We start from the raw sequence: 24,359 nt of genomic DNA on the forward strand, positions 1-24,359 counted from the left end.
AATCTGGATGTATTCTGTGAATGTTTGCTTCCAAATAACCTCTGATAGAACTTAACAATGGATATCTTTGTGGTCAAAGCCCGAACTAGAGCCTTCCAAGAGCTGTTGTTCAAAGAATCTTGTGACTGTGTCATCTGTCAAAATATTAACTTTGTTTACACCCTGCAATGGACTAAACAGCTATTGTTTATATTCTTCTGATTCGGCATTTGAATATATATGGTCACCATTAGTTGGACAACTGGACAGTGTTATAGACATGTGGTCAATACAGTGTTAGCTCACCAGACTCCTTGACCTGTAGAAGTCATACTGCAGAATTGGAGTATATATGGCTACCAATAGCTGGACAACTGGACAGTGTTATAGACATGTGGTCAATATAGTGTTAGCTCACCAGGCCCCTTGACCTCTAGATGTCAAACTGCAGCATTTGAGTATATGGCTACCAATAGCTGGACAACTGGACGGTGTAGTAGACATGTGGACAATATAGTGTTAGCTCACCAGGCTCCTTGACCTGTAGACATAATACAACAAGGGTCCATCAACTCAGAATGTCAAAGTTTTGATGCCAACCTACAAGTTTGTTCCCATTTATATTAAATTTATAACCAACTTACAAATACAAAAACAATCTTCCAACTGCTTTCTAGATCACCACCCTCCACAAATTGTACATGGAATCCATGATTGCATTGTTATTTTTAAACCCATCAGTAGGTGCTTTCTTTGATTGCAAATCTTTTTTCAAAACATTTTATCACGTTATAAGGCAAGATCAAAAGAGCTGCCCATCAGCTGATATAGGTGGTCCCTTTCAGAAGGAGGAGACACCCATCACCTAATGCATGATAGGCGTGAATGTTGTCATGGTAACCTTTGGAAGTTGTTGCCCACCATGATGCATGATGGGTGGTGCCCTTTACTTATCAAATGGCCCTCGCCCTCCCTCTTAGAACAACCACCAAGCTTTGATATTATACCCTCATTTTACCATATCTTATAGGAGTGAAAGGTTCTAAGTGGGCTGCTGAGTAACGTCCCTCAGCCATACCAGGTTTGTCAGGCAGTGGGTTCAAATCCATGATTCATCCCAATTATTTACCTTTTGTTTGTCACCACTACATATACATTAATCTACATATAGTTTGAAGTCTATATCGGATATACACTGTCATGATAGTACTGAATATTGCTAAAAGTGGCATTTCACTCACTCACTCACTCACTCACTCACTCACTCACTCACTCACTCACTCACTCACTCACTCACTCACTCACTCACTCACTCACTCACTCACTCACTCACTCACTCACTTCAGGTAGCATGGGTTCAAATCGATGATTCATCCCAACTATTTACCTTTTGTTTGTCACCACTACATATACATTAATCTACATATAGTTTGAAGTCTATATCGGATATACACTGTCATGATAGTACTGAATATTGCTAAAAGTGGCATTTCACTCACTCACTCACTCACTCACTCACTCACTCACTCACTCACTTCAGGTGGCATGGGTTCAAATCCATGATTCATCCCAATTATTGACCTTTTGTTTGTCAACACTACATATACATTAATCTACCTTTGGTTTGAAGCCTATATCTGATATACACTGTCATGATAGTACTGAATATTGCTAAAAGTGGCATTTCACTCACTCACTCACTCACTCACTCACTCACTCACTCACTTACTCACTCACTTCAGGTGGCATGGGTTCAAATCCATGATTCATCCCAATTATTGACCTTTTGTTTGTCAACACTACATATACATTAATCTACCTTTGGTTTGAAGCCTATATCTGATATACACTGTCATGATAGTACTGAATATTGCTAAAAGTGGCATTTCACTCACTCACTCACTCACTCACTCACTTCAGGTGGCATGGGTTCAAATCCATGATTCATCCCAATTATTGACCTTTTGTTTGTCAACACTACATATACATTAATCTACCTATGGTTTGAAGCCTATATCTGATATACACTGTCATGATAGTATTGAATATTGCTAAAAGTGGCATTTCACTCACTCACTCACTCACTCACTCACTCACTCACTCACTCACTTCAGGTGGCATGGGTTCAAATCCATGATTCATCCCAATTATTGACCTTTTGTTTGTCAACACTACATATACATTAATCTACCTATGGTTTGAAGCCTTTATCTGATATTCACTGTCATGCTTAAAGTGGCATTTCACTCCCTCCCTCCCTCCCTCACTCACTCACTGCTGAGTGTGACAAGTACATGACCAGGTGACACCAAGGAAGACCACCACACAGAGGGGACCATCTGTTTACATATGCAATATATCTCCAACAAAACAACACAGTTTGCATGTCGGAGTGCATATTTGAACAAACTGTTAACAGCAGAGGGTTGGTATTTCCCTCAAAAGATGCAACAAATCTTTAAAAATGTCATAATCATGCTAGAATGGCATACACAAAGCCGAAGTGTTTGTTACGAACATATTGTAATACAATGTAAAGCAACTCGCCTTCCGTTCCAAAGACAGTATGCTTGATTTGGGTGACAAAGAAAAAACATGCCATATCATATATGATTCAAGCATTTTGGTTTTTTTTATGTCTGATCTCATGATAAGGATGTTATTGAGCTAATGAAACATAAAACATTTTCTTCTCTCTTTTATTGCAGTTTTATTGGATAAATCTACCTCAAGTCATCTAAAAGTGGCCGGGATGAACGGAGAAGTGAGTAGTTAATGTGCACGTAACAGTATACTTACACCGAGGCTCAAGAGGGACTCCTCACGATGCCAGCATACTGATTGTACTTTATGGATTTACTGACATTATGAGGTTCTACAGGGACCCCCTGATTCATGACATTTTGTATTTCACGGAACCTCTTTCATGTTCGAATGACTCAGATTAGATTAATAGGCTCTTCTTAACTTTTGGTTTAATTTTGTTAAAAGTGTTTATTTTCTCTTGGAAGATATAATCTGAAGTGATCCTGAATTTCATCTCGGGTTCATGGATGGGAATTTGAAGATTCTACACTTAGGATTCAGATGAAGCCATTGCTTGATTGAGAGGAAGGAACAAACATGGCAATGTAACTGCAAATATTTATAATTTTGAAATAAATCAGAGGTTGTTAGACACAATCATTTCATAATTTAATTTTATGGACGGAGCCAAAATGTGACAGTGAATCTTTAAAACAAAGAATTATATTAAATTTGCTTAATCATTGATATAAAGATGTCACTAATGGCGATCTTTGCTGAGAACAAATCATGCTGGAAGCTCGGTTTAGTGATATCTATTGGTTGATATGGCAGTTTGGGTTCTGAAATATCTTCTTACATGTGAGGGGGCACGGGTGGCCCAGTCGTCTAAGGCGGCGCGATTCGCTGTGCAGAGTTGCGTCCCTTGGGCACGCCAGAAACCTATGATTGTGGGTTCCAATCCCGGTTCGCCCCGATTATGTTTCTAGGTTTGTCAGCACCATACCCGTGCTCGTGGGTTTCACGGAAGTGGTAAACGTCTAAGACCTGCATCACTTCGGGCTTTCCTCCCACATTAAGCTGACACACCGTGATATAACTGGAATACTGTTAAAAGCGGCGTTAAACCCAACTCACTCACTCACTCTTACATGTGAGGTGAGGTGAAATGGGGTTTCATGTCACATCCAAGATTATTGCACTTATATGGTGACATGCATGCAAATGTGTGTGTGTTTGTGTGTGGCTGCTTGTACGAGTCCAGACTAATGCCAATTTTATAGTGCTAGCCCTTAGATACCATGGCGCAGTTTAACATGAATAAATACCCCACTCAGACACAGTACATCCGAGCAACCACTTGTGGTTTTACTCTCATAATGCTGAGTACCAGGCAGGGTAACAACAAGTACCATCTTTTGTATGATGCGCCTTGGGATGAAACCCTATCCAGGCGGATGCTCTACCACTGGACCATGGAGGTGGTCCTTCTTACTTGTAGTTGCTAGGGTAGTAGTAGTATTATTGTACTTTTAGTCCGGATATATGTCTTTACGGCACCATCACCATTTAAACATAATCCGAATTCTGTGATAGATATATTCTTGAAAGTCTGCAGAATGGCATTCATTTAAAACTGACTACGATTTATGGTGAGTGAGTGAAAGAGTTGCGTTAAACGCCGCTCCTAACAGTATTCCAGTTATATCACGGCGTGTCAGCTTAATGTGTGAAGAAAGCCCAAAGTGATGCAGGTCTCAGACGTTTACCACTTCGATGAAACCCACGAGCTTGGGTATGGTGCTGACAAACCTAGAAACATGATTGGGGCGAACCGGGATTCTAACCCACAATCACAGGTTTCTGGCGTGCCCAAGGGACACAACTCTGCACAACGAATCGCGGCGCCTTAGACGACTGGGCTACCCGTGCCCCCCAACGACGATTTAATGAAGCCAGTTTCACCTTTAGCCTGTCACAGTATGAGCAACAATCAGGTTCTGTCTGATGAATGTCAACAGCTGACTAATGACATATAATTTCAGATGTTAATATCAACCTGACCTAATTCTTCATAAAGCATTTGTGTCAAGTGTACATTGACACTAGCAGCCATAAAACTAATCATAAGTATGCTATATTTATTTCTGATTCTTTTCTTCTTCTTTTTTTAATCAATATGATAAGCTGGTCATAAACATTATCAATATGATCCATTAATAACATGCTATTTTCCAATCCAAGCTGATAATATTGCACTTCAAAACAGATTTTACATGAGGTGAAGGTCACTTTTGTCAATGTACAAAAATAGAACTTGAGGAATTGAATTTGTCAAAACCAATAAATGTATCAAATGTTTGCAACCACAGGAACACGTATTAAATTTAGCGAATAGGTTTGAATTTCTAACACCATCTCGAATACAGCTGGCCTTTTTATGACTCTATAAACTGAACACATGGCTTTTATTAGTTTTTAGCTGTGAGCAAATATGCAAGTCTGTGGTGGCTTTGATTATGTTTATTAGAGAACTGCCATGAGTCATTGGTGGAGCTGCTTCCTCCTCCGATGAGAGAACACAGGCCACGCTGACGCAGTCAAAGTTCTTCTTACGCCAAATATTGATTGGAGGCAGTGAGCCAATCTTGCCTGCTCGGCAAAAATGAAGGATGCACGACCAAAATGTCTTCCTTCTTCCATTTAGAGAAGGTTTATTGGATGATAGGGCAGTTCGGGTTCTGAAATACTTCTTCTTACTTGTAGTTGATAGGGTAGTAGTACTTATTCTTGCGAGCAGACGGAGCATTTTTCTTCTTTGGGGGGGTTTATCACAGATTATGGCACTTTTGGTGCTGATGTATGTCTTAGCCTTGCTGCTTGAAGACAGCATAGATTTTGTTCACAAAACAAGAAATATTTCACCATGTACAGCTTTTTATTTCTAAATATTCTGTTTTTATGTTGCTTTAAAAAGTATTTCTCCTTGTGGAGTTTATATGAATATTGATGTATTTTGGTTGCTTTTAAACGTATTTTTAAAATCTATGCTTTTGGTAAGAGTTTTTGGGTGTACATGCATTAGCTAGAGTTTATTGATCTGAATTTTATGGTCACATTTCTATATTGGTATTTTTGGAAGTTCCCACTTTGTTCTGATGGTTTGGGTACCTCATGATTATTGTTAATATACAGGACTTATTTTAACTATATAGAACGTGCACCAGAGCAACCTGTTATTTAAAACTGCAGCCTCATATTTATGTCTACTTGCACCAAGTGCAAGTTATAATAACTCCGGGTAGCCTAGTGGTTAAAGTGTTCACTCGTCATGCTGAGACCCGGGTTCGATTCCCGACGTGTACAATGTGTGAAGCCCATTTCTGGTGTCCCCCGCCGTGATTATGCTGGAATATTGCTAAAAGCAGCATAAAACCATACTCACTCACTCACTCACTGACTAATCCTCACTCTCACACACAACAATCTTTGAACACACTCAATACCGTACCGTAAAGCACTTTGTGCCATACTTAATCACTAATCCTTGTGTTATGTGTAAATTGTCATGCTTTTTTATCATCATTGAACTTAGATCTAAGATATTACTTCTGGCTTTCCTCCCATATTAAGCTGACATGCCGTGATATAACTGGAATATACTGTTAAAAGCAGCATTAAACCAAAATCACTCACTCATTTACAAATCAAATTACCGTATTCGGCGTAATAAGTGCTCAGGGCGCTCTCAAAATTAGAAATAGGGGGCTCTTATTAGAATATTATTTTGGTGGGAAAAAAAATGAGTTGAAAGACCGTAAATATAATAATTGGGATAGTTCACTATCCAATATATTAGCAAATATCGCCGTGGGCGCTTATTACGTCGAATACGGTAATATTAGTTATATTACACAGCAAAACTGATTGTATGAACTGATTTATTGTGTATATTTTACGCAAATATGGAGCTTATCTAGAGCAGTGGTCACACTTTTTATATGATTCACACCTGTTGACAGTTATCGAGAGGTACCATGAACAATTTGGTTGAAATTCCCTGCCTCACAATATTTAGATGAAAATCTATTAATTAATTCATGTATGGCCTCAATACAGCTCTCTTTGTAATGTTTTTATTTGGTGAAAATCTATTAATTAATTCATATATGGCCTCAATACAGCTCTCTTTGTAATGTTCTTATTTGGGTGAAAATCTATTAATTAATTCATGTATGGCCAAAATACAGCTCTCTTTGTAATGTTCTTATTTGTGTGAAAATCTATGAATGAATTCATGTATGGCCTCAATACAGCTCTCTTTGTAATGTTCTTATTTGGGTGAAAATCTAATAATTAATTCATCTATGGCCTAAAAACAGCTCTCTTTTTAATGTTCTTATTTGGGTGAAAATCTATTAATTAATTCATGTATGGCCTCAATATAGCTCTCTTTGTGATGTTTTTATTTGGGTGAAAATCTATGAATTAATTCACATGTGGCCTCAATACAGCTCTCTTTGTGATGTTCTTATTTGGGTGAAAATCTAATAATTAATTCATCTATGGCCTAAAAACAGCTCTCTTTTTAATGTTCTTATTTGGGTGAAAATCTATGAATTAATTCATGTATGGCCTCAATACAGCTCTCTTTGTAATGTTTTTATTTGGGTGAAAATCTATTAATTAATTCATCTATGGCCTAAAAACAGCTCTCTTTGTGATGTTTTTATTTGGGTGAAAATCTATGAACTAATTCATGTAAGGCCTTAATACAGCTCTCTTTGTGATGTTCTTATTTGGGTGAAAATCTATGAATTAATTCACGTGTGGCCTCAATACAGCTCTCTTTGTAATGTTCTTATTTGGGTGAAAATCTATGAATTAATTCATCTATGGCCTAAATACAGCTCTCTTTGTGATGTTCTTATTTGGGTGAAAATCTATGAATTAATTCATGTATGGCCTCAATACAGCTCTCTTTGTAATGTTCTTATTTGGGTGAAAATCTATGAATTAATTCATCTATGGCCTAAAAACAGCTCTCTTTGTGATGTTTTTATTTGGGTGAAAATCTATGAATTAATTCATGTAAGGCCTTAATACAGCTCCCTTTGTGATGTTCTTATTTGGGTGAAAATCTATGAATGAATTCATGTATGGCCTTAATACAGCTATCTTTGTAATGCTCTTATTTGGGTGAAAATCTATGAATCAATTCATCTATGGCCTTAATACAGCCCTCTTTGTAATGTTCTTATTTGGGTGAAAATCTATTAATTAATTCATCTATGGCCTAAAAACAGCTCTCTTTGTGATGTTTTTATTTGGGTGAAAATCTATTAATTAATTCATGTATGGCCAAAATACAGCTCTCTTTGTAATGTTCTTATTTGGGTGAAAATCTATGAATGAATTCATGTATGGCCTCAATACAGCTCTCTTTGTAATGTTCTTATTTGGGTGAAAATCTAATAATTAATTCATCTATGGCCTAAAAACAGCTCTCTTTTTAATGTTCTTATTTGGGTGAAAATCTATTAATTAATTCATGTATGGCCTCAATATAGCTCTCTTTGTGATGTTTTTATTTGGGTGAAAATCTATGAATTAATTCACATGTGGCCTCAATACAGCTCTCTTTGTGATGTTCTTATTTGGGTGAAAATCTAATAATTAATTCATCTATGGCCTAAAAACAGCTCTCTTTTTAATGTTCTTATTTGGGTGAAAATCTATGAATTAATTCATGTATGGCCTCAATACAGCTCTCTTTGTAATGTTCTTATTTGGGTGAAAATCTATTAATTAATTCATGTATGGCCTAAAAACAGCTCTCTTTGTGATGTTTTTATTTGGGTGAAAATCTATGAACTAATTCATGTAAGGCCTTAATACAGCTCTCTTTGTGATGTTCTTATTTGGGTGAAAATCTATGAATTAATTCACGTGTGGCCTCAATACAGCTCTCTTTGTAATGTTCTTATTTGGGTGAAAATCTATGAATTAATTCATCTATGGCCTAAATACAGCTCTCTTTGTGATGTTCTTATTTGGGTGAAAATCTATGAATTAATTCATGTATGGCCTCAATACAGCTCTCTTTGTAATGTTCTTATTTGGGTGAAAATCTATGAATTAATTCATCTATGGCCTAAAAACAGCTCTCTTTGTGATGTTTTTATTTGGGTGAAAATCTATGAATTAATTCATGTAAGGCCTTAATACAGCTCCCTTTGTGATGTTCTTATTTGGGTGAAAATCTATGAATGAATTCATGTATGGCCTTAATACAGCTATCTTTGTAATGCTCTTATTTGGGTGAAAATCTATGAATCAATTCATCTATGGCCTTAATACAGCCCTCTTTGTAATGTTCTTATTTGGGTGAAAATCTATTAATTAATTCATCTATGGCCTAAAAACAGCTCTCTTTGTGATGTTTTTATTTGGGTGAAAATCTATGAATTAATTCATGTAAGGCCTTAATACAGCTCTCTTTGTGATGTTCTTATTTGGGTGAAAATCTATGAATGAATTCATGTATGGCCTTAATACAGCTATCTTTGTAATGTTCTTATTTGGGTGAAAATCTATGAATTAATTCATCTATGGCCTCAAAACAGCTCTCTTTTTAATGTTCTTATTTGGGTGAAAATCTATTAATTAATCCATGTATGGCATCAATACAGCTCTCTTTGTAATGTTCTTATTTGGGTGAAAATCTATGAATTAATTCATGTGTGGCCTTAATACAGCTCTCTTTGTAATGTTCTTATTTGGGTGAAAATCTATTAATTAATTCATCTATGGCCTAAAAACAGCTCTCTTTTTAATGTTCTTATTTGGGTGAAAATCTATGAATTAATTCATGTATGGCCTCAATACAGCTCTCTTTGTAATGTTTTTATTTGGGTGAAAATCTATGAATTAATTCATGTGTGGCCTTAATACAGCTCTCTTTGTGATGTTCTTATTTGGGTGAAAATCTATGAATGAATTCATGTATGGCCTTAATACAGCTATCTTTGTAATGTTCTTATTTGGGTGAAAATCTATGAATTAATTCATCTATGGCCTCAAAACAGCTCTCTTTTTAATGTTCTTATTTGGGTGAAAATCTATTAATTAATCCATGTATGGCATCAATACAGCTCTCTTTGTAATGTTCTTATTTGGGTGAAAATCTATGAATTAATTCATGTGTGGCCTTAATACAGCTCTCTTTGTAATGTTCTTATTTGGGTGAAAATCTATTAATTAATTCATCTATGGCCTAAAAACAGCTCTCTTTTTAATGTTCTTATTTGGGTGAAAATCTATGAATTAATTCATGTATGGCCTCAATACAGCTCTCTTTGTAATGTTTTTATTTGGGTGAAAATCTATTAATTAATTCATGTGTGGCCTTAATACAGCTCTCTTTGTGATGTTCTTATTTGGGTGAAAATCTATGAATGAATTCATGTATGGCCTTAATACAGCTATCTTTGTAATGTTCTTATTTGGGTGAAAATCTATGAATTAATTCATCTATGGCCTCAAAACAGCTCTCTTTTTAATGTTCTTATTTGGGTGAAAATCTATTAATTAATCCATGTATGGCATCAATACAGCTCTCTTTGTAATGTTCTTATTTGGGTGAAAATCCATTAATTAATTCATGTATGGCCTAAATACAGCTCTCTTTGTGATGTTTTTATTTGGGTGAAAATCTATGAATTAATTCATGTGTGGCCTTAATACAGCTCTCTTTGTAATGTTCTTATTTGGGTGAAAATCTATTAATTAATTCATCTATGGCCTAAAAACAGCTCTCTTTTTAATGTTCTTATTTGGGTGAAAATCTATGAATTAATTCATGTATGGCCTCAATACAGCTCTCTTTGTAATGTTCTTATTTGGGTGAAAATCAATGAATTAATTCATGTATGGCCTAAATAATGCTCTCTTTGTAATGTTTTTATTTAGGTGAAAATCTATTAATTAATTCATGTATGACCTCAATACAGCTCTCTTTGTAATGTTCTTATTTGGGTGAAAATCTATTAATTAATTTCATCTATGGCCTTAATACACATGCAGCTCTCTTTGTAATGCTCTTATTTGGGTGAAAATCTATTAATTAATTCATCTATGGCCTTAATACAGCTCTCTTTGTAATGGTCTTATATCCCTTCTGCCGAAGTTCTTTATTAGCCTAAGAAACAGAGGGGAAAATGTTACTTTATCGAAGATAAGTGCAGGTAACTCCATCCGAGACTCCTTCGATGGTTTATTTGGACGGAACAATGAGGGTGTAGCTATGTTTTTATAGGAAACCCTTCACATGTGGTGATAATAAATATTTCTTCGGGAGCTAATTTCAGCATTTGCTCAGAAAATAACTCATTTTTTCTGAAAAAAATATCTAGTGAGGTGTATGACTGGAGATGTTTTATCCCATTTTTGCAGGAGGTCTTAAGTAGAAATGAGTGTTAGCGTTTGTCAGCGATAATAAACATAGCGAAGAAAACATTGTGAAATTTTTTCACCTATGTTAAATGGCCGATGTCGTACATGTGTGATGATTTACTCTTAAGTGTAAAATACCAGGATTTGTGAGTGAAATGTCCCAACAAATCTCACAAACTAATGACATCATCAATGCATTACATACACTGATCCCTCGATATACCGCTGTCGTCAGGGTCCAAGATACAAAACCCTTGTTGTAGGAAAGAGCATAATACATATATTCATTGCTGATGAGTGAGTGAGTGACGGAGTGAGTGAGTTTGATTTTATGTCGCTTTTTGCAATATTCCAGCAATATCACGGGGGGGACACCAGAAATGGGCTTCACACATTGTACACATGTCAGGAATCGAAACCAAGGTCTTTGGCGTGACGAGCTAATGCTTTAACCACTAGGCTACCCGACCACCCCCCCATTGCTGATGAAAAAAGCAGGAAGCCAAATTTCGTAAAACAATTCTTAGAAAATATGAAGAGATGTTTAAAATAACATTATTTCAATCAAACACAGTATTTTTATTAAAAAAAGTAATTACTAAGCAAAATATGGTATGAAAGTAATATATATAAAAAAAATGATTGCAGTATTGCAAACAGGTGACAGTGTTGAAGAAACGACACAAGGACATGGCACTTGTTGATATAGGTATCACAACATCTGTACATATACACTCCATCCATCATGTCGATTTCCTTTTACAAATCGACCTTCTCCGTGGTCTAGTGGTAGAGCGTCCGCCCAGAGAGTGAAAGTCCTGGGGTTCGAACCTTGGTCAAGTCATACCAAAAGACATTAAAAGATGGTACTTGTTGTTACCCTGCCTGGCACTCGGCATAAAGAGGCTAAAACAAGAACTGGTCGGCTCGAAGTCAGTATACTGTGTCTGAGTGGGGTATTCATGTTAAACTGTGGCATGGTATCTCAGTGTGCTAGCACTGTAAATCAGCACCAGTCCAGACTGGTACAAGCAGGCAGGCAGGCAGACAGACAGACAGACAGACAGACAGACACACACACACATACACACACACAGACACACACACATACACACACACACAAGTCGCTATATGAGTGTAATAATCTTGGACGCAACTTAAACCCAATTTCACCTCACCTCACCTTTTACAAACCATGCTTAGTTCAAATTTTCCCAGCTGTTTTCAACTGAATCCTGTTTTGCCATCAAACCCAAATCATGAGGACATACATTATATTGATGCAGATTCCAGCATGCCAAGAAACATGTGTTTTAACCAGTCTCTGAGGAGGAATCCAAGCTTGTCCAGATTGTGGGAAGGTTGTTTATAACCAGTACATCACTGCCCAGATAGAGCTGTCACTGGTAATAGTAGGATGATACTAATTATAGCACGTAGGTAAATAGGTAGGGTATTCACAGATGCGATGGACTTTATCTGGGGGCACTGTCAGGGTTTGTGTTCATGGGATGAATGCGTCCTTGTGTAGAATAAATACGCTGTGTGGTGTAGTGTAGATTAACATCTCGTCTCTGAAATGAACGTATCTTACAGAAAAAAATGTTAAATGATCTTAATAAAATAAAGTAAAAATGAGACCAGAGACTCTCTTCATACTGCAGTAATCTAGACTTGCCCACTATTATAGACTTGCTTGGGTTGTTTTGGACATATTTGTTTCAGGGTCTGTATGACAGACTGGTATAGTGATCAATGATGTTAAATACCAATTGCTCATACAGTATTCAGTGTAAATAGCAATGTAGGCAACTCTTAATATATATATTTGTATTTTTATTTGACCAACCAGAGCCAAAAAAGTCACAGAAAATAGGATATTTTTTGGTGGCATATGGTCCTGTGCACAGGTCACAAATCATTCGAAGTTAAGCAACGTTCGTCCCGGAGAGTCCTTGGATGGGTGACCACGTTCGGCAGCTTGGCTCCTGAGAGTTTCTTGGGCTTTGGTCCTGCCCCACACTGAAGCATGTGTACCACATGTGGCGTCTCCTTGGGCAAGTGACTTTGTTCAAAATGTGCCTCTGTTCACCCAGCAGTAAGTGGGTACCCGGTAGGATGAGATGGTACTGTGACTGTTAACCTTCTAGTGACTCACAGGCAGCTTGGGTTGTATACTCCCCAGGGAGCTGAGAATAAAAATTGAGTGCATAATGATCCATTGATGGAGAGCAACTAATTTGTTATATCTCAAATGTCCACAAAGTAATACATCATAAATGTGTCACCACTCACCAATGACATGACATATGTTGTCTTCTCTCTGTTTGATCTATATGATCTATATCAATAGCCAACCCTAACGAAATCAGTTACATCATTCAGCACAATAATGCAACATTACTCCACATATTCTATGATCAGCCAATCAGGAAATAGTACTCTAATAGTGGGCGTGGCCTAATTGTTTTCAGGTTTATGGAAACAAACACAAAAATTCTTGCTTTGTCAGCCAATCAAATACTATGGAATCACTCACAATCTATTTATAAAGATATGACGACAACAATTAATCAAAATTAAGGTATTAACTATTAACTTTTTAAGAAATAATTGATCAATTGCACATAGAGAATTTGTCAGATCTTCCCACAGAGGTATTGATTTGGGAGAGTTGTTCATACTATCAGTCATTGGTTTGTCTGGTTGGTCCATGTAGAGACTGACATGGTATAACTGTCATACTGCTTTGGACAGCATTGAACTGATAAACTCTCATACTATCAGTCATTGGTTCGTCTGGTTGGTCCATGTAGAGACTGACATGGTATAACTGTCATACTGCTTTGGACAGCATTGAACTGATAAACTCTCATACTATCAGTCATTGGTTTGTCTGGTTGGTCCATGTAGAGACTGACATGGTATAACTGTCATACTGCTTTGGACAGCATTGAACTGATAAACTCTCATACTATCAGTCATTGGTTTGTCTGGTTGGTCCATGTAGAGACTGACATGGTATAACTGTCATACTGCTTTGGACAGCATTGAACTGATAAACTCCTTGGGGTGTAATTTGTAGTTGTGTTATTGTGATTGGTTCTGGGGTCTGATTTACTTTCTTTATACCTGGATGTCTTTATGAGATTAATCACCTTGTTTATTAGCAGTTTGTGCTGATTAATGAGATAATTTACCATATTATATGTCTTGTGATTTATCATTTACAACTTATGTGAAAATATTCCATTTTTTATAACGCATGTGTTTTAGATTTGCTAAACTGAACTAATTTGAACATTGACATGAATCAGATTCTTTGAATAACTCAAATTAATCTTGACTCTGCATTCAAAAAAACAATTTTATGACTGTCTTTTATCTTGGTTGCGAGTTTGTTTGAGGACTGTTTCTCTTACACTGGGCACCCTGAGTGATTTGTATGGACCTTCAGTTGTCTTCATTAAACCAGTGTCTTCTCTCCTGGCCAGCTGAAACACTTCTTCACATGTCACTGACACAACAGAACACAAATAGTGTCATTATCGGAACACAAATTGTGTCATTGACACATGGGAACACAAACTATGTCATTGATGCATCAGAACACAAACTGTGTCATTATCGGAATACAAATTGTGTCATTTACACACTGGAACACAAACTGTGTCATTTACACACTGGAACACAAACTGTGTCATTGACACATCAGAACACAAACTGTGTCATTATCGGAATACAAATTGTGTCATTGACACATGGGAACAAAAATTGCGTCATTGACACATGGGAACACAAACTATGTCATTGATGCATCAGAACAAAAACTGTGTCATTATCGGAATACAAATTGTGTCATTTACACACTGGAACACAAACTGTGTCATTTACACACTGGAACACAAACTGTGTCATTTACACACTGGAACACAAACTGTGTCATTATCGGAATACAAATTGTGTCATTTACACACTGGAACACAAACTGTGTCATTATCGGAATACAAATTGTGTCATTTACACACTGGAACACAAATTGTGTCATTTACACACTGGAACACAAATTGTGTCATTTACACACTGGAACACAAACTGTGTCATTATCGGAATACAAATTGTGTCATTGACACATGGGAACAAAAATTGCGTCATTGACACATGGGAACACAAACTATGTCATTGATGCATCAGAACACAAACTGTGTCATTATCGGAATACAAATTGTGTCATTTACACACTGGAACACAAACTGTGTCATTATCGGAATACAAATTGTGTCATTTACACACTGGAACACAAACTGTGTCATTTACACATTGGAACACAAACTGTGTCATTGACACATCAGAACACAATCTGTGTCATTATCGGAATACAAATTGTGTCATTTACACACTGGAACACAAATTGTGTCATTGACACATGGGAACACAAACTGTGTCATTATCGGAATACAAATTGTGTCATTGACACAATGGAACACAAACTGTGTCATTTACACATTGGAACACAAACTGTGTCATTATCGGAATACAAATTGTGTCATTTACACACTGGAACACAAACTGTGTCATTTACACATTGGAACACAAACTGTGTCATTGACACATCAGAACACAATCTGTGTCATTATCGGAATACAAATTGTGTCATTGACACACTGGAACACAAATTGTGTCATTGACACATGGGAACACAAACTGTGTCATTATCGGAATACAAATTGTGTCATTGACACAATGGAACACAAACTGTCATTGACACAATGGAACACAAACTGTCATTGACACACTGGAACACAAACTGTGTCAGTTTATACCAATGGTGACAGGTCTGATGCGCTTGTCGCTTTCAACTTGCTCATTTCTAATGAGCTGGCTTTACACACTCACCACTCTAGCCTGTGTGCAAGGTATCTCCACGGCTTTCTTTCTGGCAGACAGAAAATAACAAAGATTCTGCCCTCAAGGGTTCTCAGTCTTGTGAGATGGTAAAAATAGACAGTAACTAATATAATAATTCAGTGAAACTCTGGGATCTTACCCAATTTACGTCACATTTTATTTTATTAGCGTTTCTGATCAATAACTGAAAAATTGTTGTCAGACAACATGTACTGGTCTCAAAATCAGAATTTTCTTAAAGGCAAATTGTCAATTTATTCACGATAAATCTGATTTACATAATCATAGGACACAGGAAAATGAACAATATGAAAAACTTCAAAGGAAGGAATCACCATTTCGCTTATTACCATAAGTTGATCTAAACTAGAAAACACTGCTTATCTCCTTTTGATTATGACATCATCGACCCAAAATTGAACTAGTTTGAGAGACTGTTCAGCTGTTAGAAAGGTATTAGGGCTGGGATGAGTCCAAATTTACTACCCGGGTACCCACCCCCTTATTACCTGACCCTACCCGGGTACCCGCTGTAGGTCTCAAGAGATTTGTACAAATGTCCGATTGGGAAACGTTTGACGGTACTCCTGTCACAATGTATTTAGATACACGTATAAACTGATCTATTCATGCATACACTGAAGTTGACTGAAGTTTTATCTTTATGCAAACATATAAAGTCAGAAGGAATGTGTACATATATAGTCAGAAAGAAATGTGAATATTTGTCTAAATAATTTTTGCCTTCAACAATATATATAATCACATGACTAAACACGGGTCCGGGTAGTCCTGTGGGTACCTGGGTCCTACTCAGTACCCACCCGACCCAAGTACCTGACTAACCCATCCCAGCCCTACAAGGTACTTTACTCATTGGGGGCATGGGTGGCCAAGTCGTCTAAGGCGCTGCGATTCGCTGTGCAGAGTTGCGTCCCTTGGGCACGCCAGAAACCTATGTCTCCCACTGGTAATATAGTCCCCCTTATACAACATAAAATGTTATTTTTAAATTCCATGTCTACATCACTATCAGTGATTCAAGGAGCCAGCTTCAATTTTAACTCCATGGCAGAATAATTTTTCTATTTGCTATGGGATGATCTGTAAACAGAGAACTCATTGTATTCGTAACTCTTAGTTGCTGAACACAGCACTGTCTAAATTCACAGTCACTGCCATCTACATTTATCTCCGCCAATTTGCTTACAACAAAAATAAAAATGTAATTACATTCCTTTAAAAAGTTTCTGTTCATTTCTTAAACACACTGTTGCCAAGTATGCCATCTATTTATGATATGAATGACATGTACATTGTTATTATTTCTATGAACGTGTGAGATAAAACCTCCCCTTTTTTCGAGCCCCTTAACAATACGTGACCATGTAATCAAGGTAGATGCTTCAAAGCCCACTGAAGGCATCAAAGTGTTCACCAGTTACCGCTGAAGTTATGTTGTGAATTAAGGTACACAAGGAAAGATATTCAATAAGTAATGAAAACACACCTCACAATTTACTTTGGTGCACTTACATTATATCAGGGGCGGTCGGGTAGCCTAGTGGTTAAAGCATTCGATCGTCACGCCGAAGACCCGGGTTCGATTCCCGACATGGGTACAATGTGTGAAGCCCATTTCTGGTGTCCCCCGCCGTGATATTGCTGGAATATTGCTAAAAGCGGCGTAAAACCATACTCACTCACTCACTCACTACATTATACCAGACACCTATCCGCCATGTTTGTTTGATGCTACTGATGAAGCCACACACATCAGCATCACTATTTGAAAAATAGGCTTTACTTATGAAATCATTTAATTCAAGCAGTTGAGTGGGACACAAGCCCCCCAACTCCCTGTTATTTTAGTGAGGCGACAAAAATGAGCTTGTGCACATCCCTTCCCAAAAGTTAGTGAGTGAGTGAGTATGGTTTTCGCCGCTTTTAGCAATATTCCAGCAATATCACGGCGGGGGACACCAGAAATGGGTTTCACACATTGTACCAAAGTCGGGAATCGAACCCGGGTCTTCGGTGTGACGAGCTTACGCTTTAACCACTAGGCTACCCGACCGCCCCTCCCTTGCCAAAATGGCAGAAGGTGTCCAGTTTACTGCATTCTTGCCTTTACCTTTTCACTAATGCACAGTTTAATCAAATTTGATATGATAATAATTTTACATCGGAGCAATCATATGTACCGATTATGTATAGGCTGATGTTTGTAAACTTCCCGTCTGTAATGTCATGTGACTGACCATGTATTGCATCTCTTTAACTTGACTGTAATGGAGTGGTCGAAATCATGTGACGGTAACAAGATGGCTCCTAGTCGACTCGTGTCGTTCGGTACGGCATTACCGCTATAAAATTAACAAGACATGGCCATTTGACTATCCAAGTGTTGACAGAAATAAGGTTTCTCAAAGGTAAGACTTTATTTTGATGTATTGGGATTGTTATCAGACACATAATGAGAAATACTTCTTAGGGGCTTGAAAACCCATAACACGAGGACACATTAACCTCGATGAAATCGTTTGTGAAGTGATCAGTAGATGGGTCAACTCACCGTTACTTACAGCAATCACAGTCAGATTACCGCCATTGACGCCTTGAACCAAACTTTGGTGGATAGAAAATGGATATATATATATATATATATATATATATATATATATATATATATCATCAATATCATACTTTGACTCATTTGGAGTCATATTTGTTTTGGTTTGACTATTATATGTCAACATAAAGTTTTCACGATCGTGAGCGCGGGAGGCTTGATGGTGACATGTCGAACTGTTCCATCATAAAACATTTCCGGCAAAAGCGATCAGCTGTACAAAAGTGCTTTGTTTATGGTTATTATTATTTTAGATATATATAGTAAAGCCGCAACTAAAATAAAACAATATTGGAATATATTATTCCTGATAAAATAATAGTTTCAGATACAATTCTTCCAATCATTGCATCAAAATGTTTTGATGATATATTATTGGGTAATTTTTAACCCAAATCACAAGATTGGGAGAAAGAGCGTGCATAATACCTGGGTACTTGCAAAAAAAAATCCAAAATACTGAATCACTTGGAGGGGGTCACTCACTATACTCAAAAAAATATGTTAGTTTATTGAATTTGATTAGAGATGAATTGGTATGATTGAAATATATACTTGCCAAGTAGGCTGAGTGTTTGTTCACTTCTTTCTACCCCTGCACATGTCAACACTCATCAATACAAGCAGACAAGTGGATTTTTCGAGCCCTGAGCATCATACAAAAATAGCACTTTATAGATATTTTTATTCCACTTTCCGTTTTTTTAACTAGGAACCAACTTCTAAAAGTCTTGCTTTAACAGGCCTGTTAATACATCTGCAGACAACAAGTAGATGTAGACATTCTGCCACCCATTAGGATTTGGTTGGTTGGTTTGTTGTTTTACACCACACTTAGCAATATTCTACCTATATGACGGCGGTCTGAAAATAATCGTATCTGGACCAGACAATCCAGTGATTGATATGAGCATCGATCCACGCAATTGGGATCGATGATATGCTTCAACCAAGTCAGGGACCCTGACCGCCTGATCCCGTTAGTCGCCTTTTACGGCAAGCATGGGTTGCTGAAGACCTTGTCTACCCCGGATCTTCATGGGTCGCCACCCATTAGGAAGTATTCATGGATTATTGTAGTTTGTTCTATAGCTTGGTGTTGAGATAAACCTGCTTCAAGACCAAACAGTCAATAGATAAAATAAAATAAAATAATTGCAAAAGAATATCTTCCCATTCTTTATTACTGTTACTGTTGTCATCTTTTTAAAGAATATATCTATAATGACCCTTGTACTTGCCATCTTCCCAATCACAATAACAGAGACTCGGGAGGGAGAGAAAATAGCTGTTTTTTTAAATTGACAGATTTCTACCATAAAACAATACAAAGGATTACTAAAGGGGTCGACCACTATGGTGACGGGGGACTCAGATTCTTGTTTGAGCCAAACAATAAATTATTGTCTTTTGCCCCGCGACACATTTCTTTCAAGCTGTCCAGTGAACCATTTGCATTTTTGTGTGTAAAACGTGAGAAAAAATTATATATATATATTTTCTGGAAAAGTATTTAAAATATGTTGCTGATCCCATCAAAAATTAACAGTACTGTCCTTGGTGACAATTAGGGTTTAACTTGACACAGGTTTTTCTACAAATGTGATGCCATATTGGTTGCAGGATATGCAAAAGAAATATCAAGATCCTGACACAACATTATCGCCACTCATGGCGACATGAAACTGTTCCGCTTTTACTTAAACTTTGACGCCTAGACTTCAGTTTTCACTCAAAAAACAAATACAGGAGTCATCATGACTGCAGAAAGTGAAACCTTTTGAGGAACCGTGTTGATAATACCAAACTGTCAATATGTATCTAAACTTAAAATTTGAAAAATGGATAGACTCCAGGTCATAATTCATTATTGTAAACAATGAAATCCAAAAAGTTCATTGAATTTTATGAAATATGAAAAGCTAAGGCTGTTTCTACGACCATAATTAGAACACCTTTATACTTTTCATTATCAGATTAAGATCAATAATTCCCTCCTGTGGACGTCTGACCTTTTGAAACTGAACCGTTTCCATCTGATCTTTTCCCAAAGGGTTAGCAGTATCTATGTGTAGGTAGTTAATCTCTTAAAGTGTTTTAAAAGTTCAGCAATATAGTTGTTACTAGTTGAATGGAAGACAGTCTCTATTCAAAGAATATCCTACTTGCCAGATGGCTGTCAACAGTATCAATGGAATCTTGCAGGCCTTAAAAACCTATTTTTTTACATATCTGGTTTACTGCTGTAATTTAGAAAAAAATAATCGGTAAATGAGCCTTGCTTACCCAATTATTATTTCAAAGGCTGCTGTTATTTTTTGGTTGATAATGGAAAAGTTTAAAAATGTGTTTAAGTCAAGATGAAATTTATGAGGAACCTTTAAAAATACTTTCAAATTTTCTCCTTAGATAAAAACAGATTTCTTGTAAGAAAACTTTTTTGGATTGATTCTCTCAAGAACAAACAGTATAGATTCTTTGATTTCTTTTTTTCATTTATGTTTGGAAAACAACAAAAGACAACGTCAATGTTTTTGTAAAAGAATAGCAGTTGATTACAGATTCCAGTCTCAAAAGAATTCAAAGAGATTTTATTTCAAAGTTTTTTGACTAATGGTACCATTATGTTTTAAGCTTTAAACGTTGTATAATCCTGACCAATCATTTTCGTTGTATTACAGACCAGATCATGTTTAATTTAAAAGAGAAATACAAATTAAGTTAAAATGAATTTAAATTGAAAATATGTTTGTTTGGAAAATATTGATTGAATTTTCATTTTGACATTTCTTTTTATCAATATTTACCTCGAATCACCATCCCCATCACCATCGCCATCATCGCCATCATCGCCATCATCATCATCATCATCATCATCATTACCATCATCATTTTAGAGGACACCTTCCAAAGATACCGTGAAATAAATATAATTCTTTTAGATTTTGTTTTCCATATCAAATAGTCTTTCACAGATAATATTAAAATTTGAATCTGTAAGGTAGTCAAAAGAATCCAAAAACAGAATAACATTTTTCATATATTTAGAGGGGTTTGTGCAAAGATGTATATAGACCTATATACGTCCTTGGTTTGTGGAATAATCAGGGAATACACATTCGAAGTTTCAGGGAACAAAGGCGTTGGGTTTCTCATTGACAGGCAGGTGGAAACATTGATAGCAAATATCAGCTTTAAATGGTCACTTGAGATTTTCATTTGGTGGCCATTGAGACCTCATCTGACCCCTAGGATCAATATTGGATGTCCCTAGTGATCAACACAAAGGCCAATATGCCCTGAGGCTCCACTGGTCAAGGGTTCTATTGACCATCTGTTGGGAGTAAAGATGGACACATGCTCTGGTGTGTCTCTCTCCTTCCCTCTCTCCATATCGTGGTGTCTCTCCGAGACTCTTTCCCTCTCATGGTGTGTCTCTCTTTCTGTTTGTCAAGTGAATTTTTGTAAAATTTCTTTTCAACATTTTTCGGGAAAGATTATCAAAATGGTCAGCTTCTATCATGCATGTGTCAATGACAAGAGTCAGCTAGTCAAATGGTCAAGGATATTACTGACTGGGGCCAGACAAGGAAAACATGACATTATTTATTTCCTCACATTCTCTTCATCCTCTCCAGGTGCAAGATGTTGCAAATGTGAATATTTCAAGGTTGAATCATACATTACAAGGGCCCTTTTGCTTGTCTCATCAGCCCCAAAGCAGTATAATCATTGTTTGGGGGGGGGGGGGGGGAATGGACACTAACAATGATTACAGCTTGTGAGGTATTTTATACCCTGTCAGTGTCCAGATATGTCCGGACATCAGATGGGGGAGGTCAAAATATTATCAGCACTGTGCCAGCTGGTCAAATCATTATAGAATAAACAACAAACAAACCAAACCAAATCCTTTAAATTTGCTCAAGTTTTTAAAAACAACCCATTTGGATTTTGTGATCTGTTTACAATAATTGACATTTGATCCAAGCAGGGAGTCATTATAAGTATAAGAATATTTAGAAAATAATCATTTTTCTATCCATCCATTTCTTCCTTTAGTATTTTTTTGCAAATCATTCTTCTTATCCATATCAATCAGATGAATCAGTCACATAATGTTTAGAGTGTTACTTGAGAACAGATTAAATCAGCATTTCTATGGAGACATTATTGCAGCCCTTTGGGTCATAGTTTGTTGGAGATGACGATTTATGACTTGACACAGGAAATAGTTTGGAGAATAAGGGAGACAACTCTTTGTGTCTTTAGCATCACAGACAATATACCACAGCAAAGTATTCATGGTACCTGTATGTCTCAGAAAAACATGCTTGCTTTTTCAAATCTCATATCTGCCGCCTTAATTCCCATCTCATTTTTAAAACATTGTTTCTGATAATGGCATACCACATATTCAAAATTGAATTGTTTAAATTTTACCAAATTTATGTCCGGACCAAATTTGTTAATAGTTTTACCACTTTTCTTCATCAAGATGCCAAGTAGCAAGAGGAAAAACAGAACTAATAAAAAAGTTTTAGGATTAATCTGAGGTTCATACAATAACTAAATTATAAACAAAAACATTCATAAACGCAAAATTTCAATTAAACATTTAACTGTAATTTTTATTCTAAATTTTTGGTAGAATTACCTATAATGAAGAAAATAACTTGATCAGCCTTAGATTTAATTAATGAAATGCTGTATTTGAAAGTTTGCCAATTTTATAAACTATTTGTTTTATTTAAAATCTCACAAGGAAGAGTATTCCCAAATAATCAAGATGAAACAAACATCGTTAAGGTGTGTCATTTTCAGCTGTCTCGTTACATATGTGAAAACATTTGAAGATCCTGGATTATTTATGCATAATTCTTTCTTGAAGTCAGTTCTTAAAACGCAGTCATGATGAAATCCCCTTTTGAAAGCATTAATAATGAATAATTCTTTCCTTGTTTGAAGGTAATAATTTTGTTGTTTCCTTCTGTGTTCATAGTTATGAATATTAAACTTTGAGAATATTAAAATGTAATTCAAATATCATTATTATTAGTTTCATTCATAATAAAAGATTTTATCATTTACTTGTAATTGCAGGTGCTCATTATGCATTCATAGTTCAAGAGTACCGTATTCCACGTAAAAAGCGCCCCGCTCTAATAAGCGGCCACGGCGACATTTGCTAAGATATTGGCTAGTGGACAATCCCAATTAGCACCTCCTCCGATTGATCAATGTACACAAGACTTATTCATTCCTGTATGATACGCACTCCTGTGTTATATGCACCCTTAATTATGGGCAGTTAAATTCTGGAAAAATATATCTGTCATACATAAACATTTCAGGCTGTCAGCATAAACCACAAAATTTATCTTTCAACTTTGTTTTTTTCACCAAAATAATATTCTAATAAGAGCCCCCTATTTCTAATTTTGAGAGCGCCCTTGGCGCTTATTACATCGGAAATGGTATGTGTAATCATGGAATTGATTCATGTGTAACTTCATGGTTATATATATGGGTCAAACTAATAACTACTATATAATGTAATGTTATGTAATTATTATACAGAAATAGTTTACAACCTGCTATTTCTATTTAAAGATTTATTAATGCTATATAGCTAGAGCTAATGTTCTAGCTAATAATATGAAGTCATGTAATTGTGTGTAATCTCTTCGAAAGCTATATTATGTTTTTTTAGGAAAGGCTTATGGTGTTTATATTATATTTTCAGGGCTTATTATTATTATACATATTACATATTTTCTAATAATTACTGCCTTGGATCAGATCATTTTCATTGAGGTAAAACAGATTTGAATACACTGAGTGAGTGAGTGAGTAAGGT

At 36.3% G+C, this 24,359-nt stretch overlaps 1 protein-coding gene across 4 annotated transcripts in view; it reads left to right on the plus strand.

Moving 5' to 3' along the window:
- The window catches only part of LOC124138660 (septin-2-like), a 123,880-nt gene that overhangs the window by 56,508 nt on the left and 43,013 nt on the right, over positions 1-24,359 (plus strand). For all 4 annotated transcript variants that reach the window (XM_046505411.2, XM_046505409.2, XM_046505412.2 and 1 more), the window contains exon 3: positions 2,688-2,743. In XM_046505411.2, coding sequence (XP_046361367.1) covers positions 2,688-2,743 — 56 coding nt within the window. The remainder of the gene's footprint in view (positions 1-2,687; positions 2,744-24,359) is intronic.

The sequence above is a fragment of the Haliotis rufescens genome, unplaced genomic scaffold, assembly GCF_023055435.1.
Source record: "Haliotis rufescens isolate VD_foot unplaced genomic scaffold, xgHalRufe1.0.p SCAF_15, whole genome shotgun sequence".
Classification (NCBI taxonomy): Eukaryota; Metazoa; Mollusca; class Gastropoda; order Lepetellida; family Haliotidae; genus Haliotis; species Haliotis rufescens.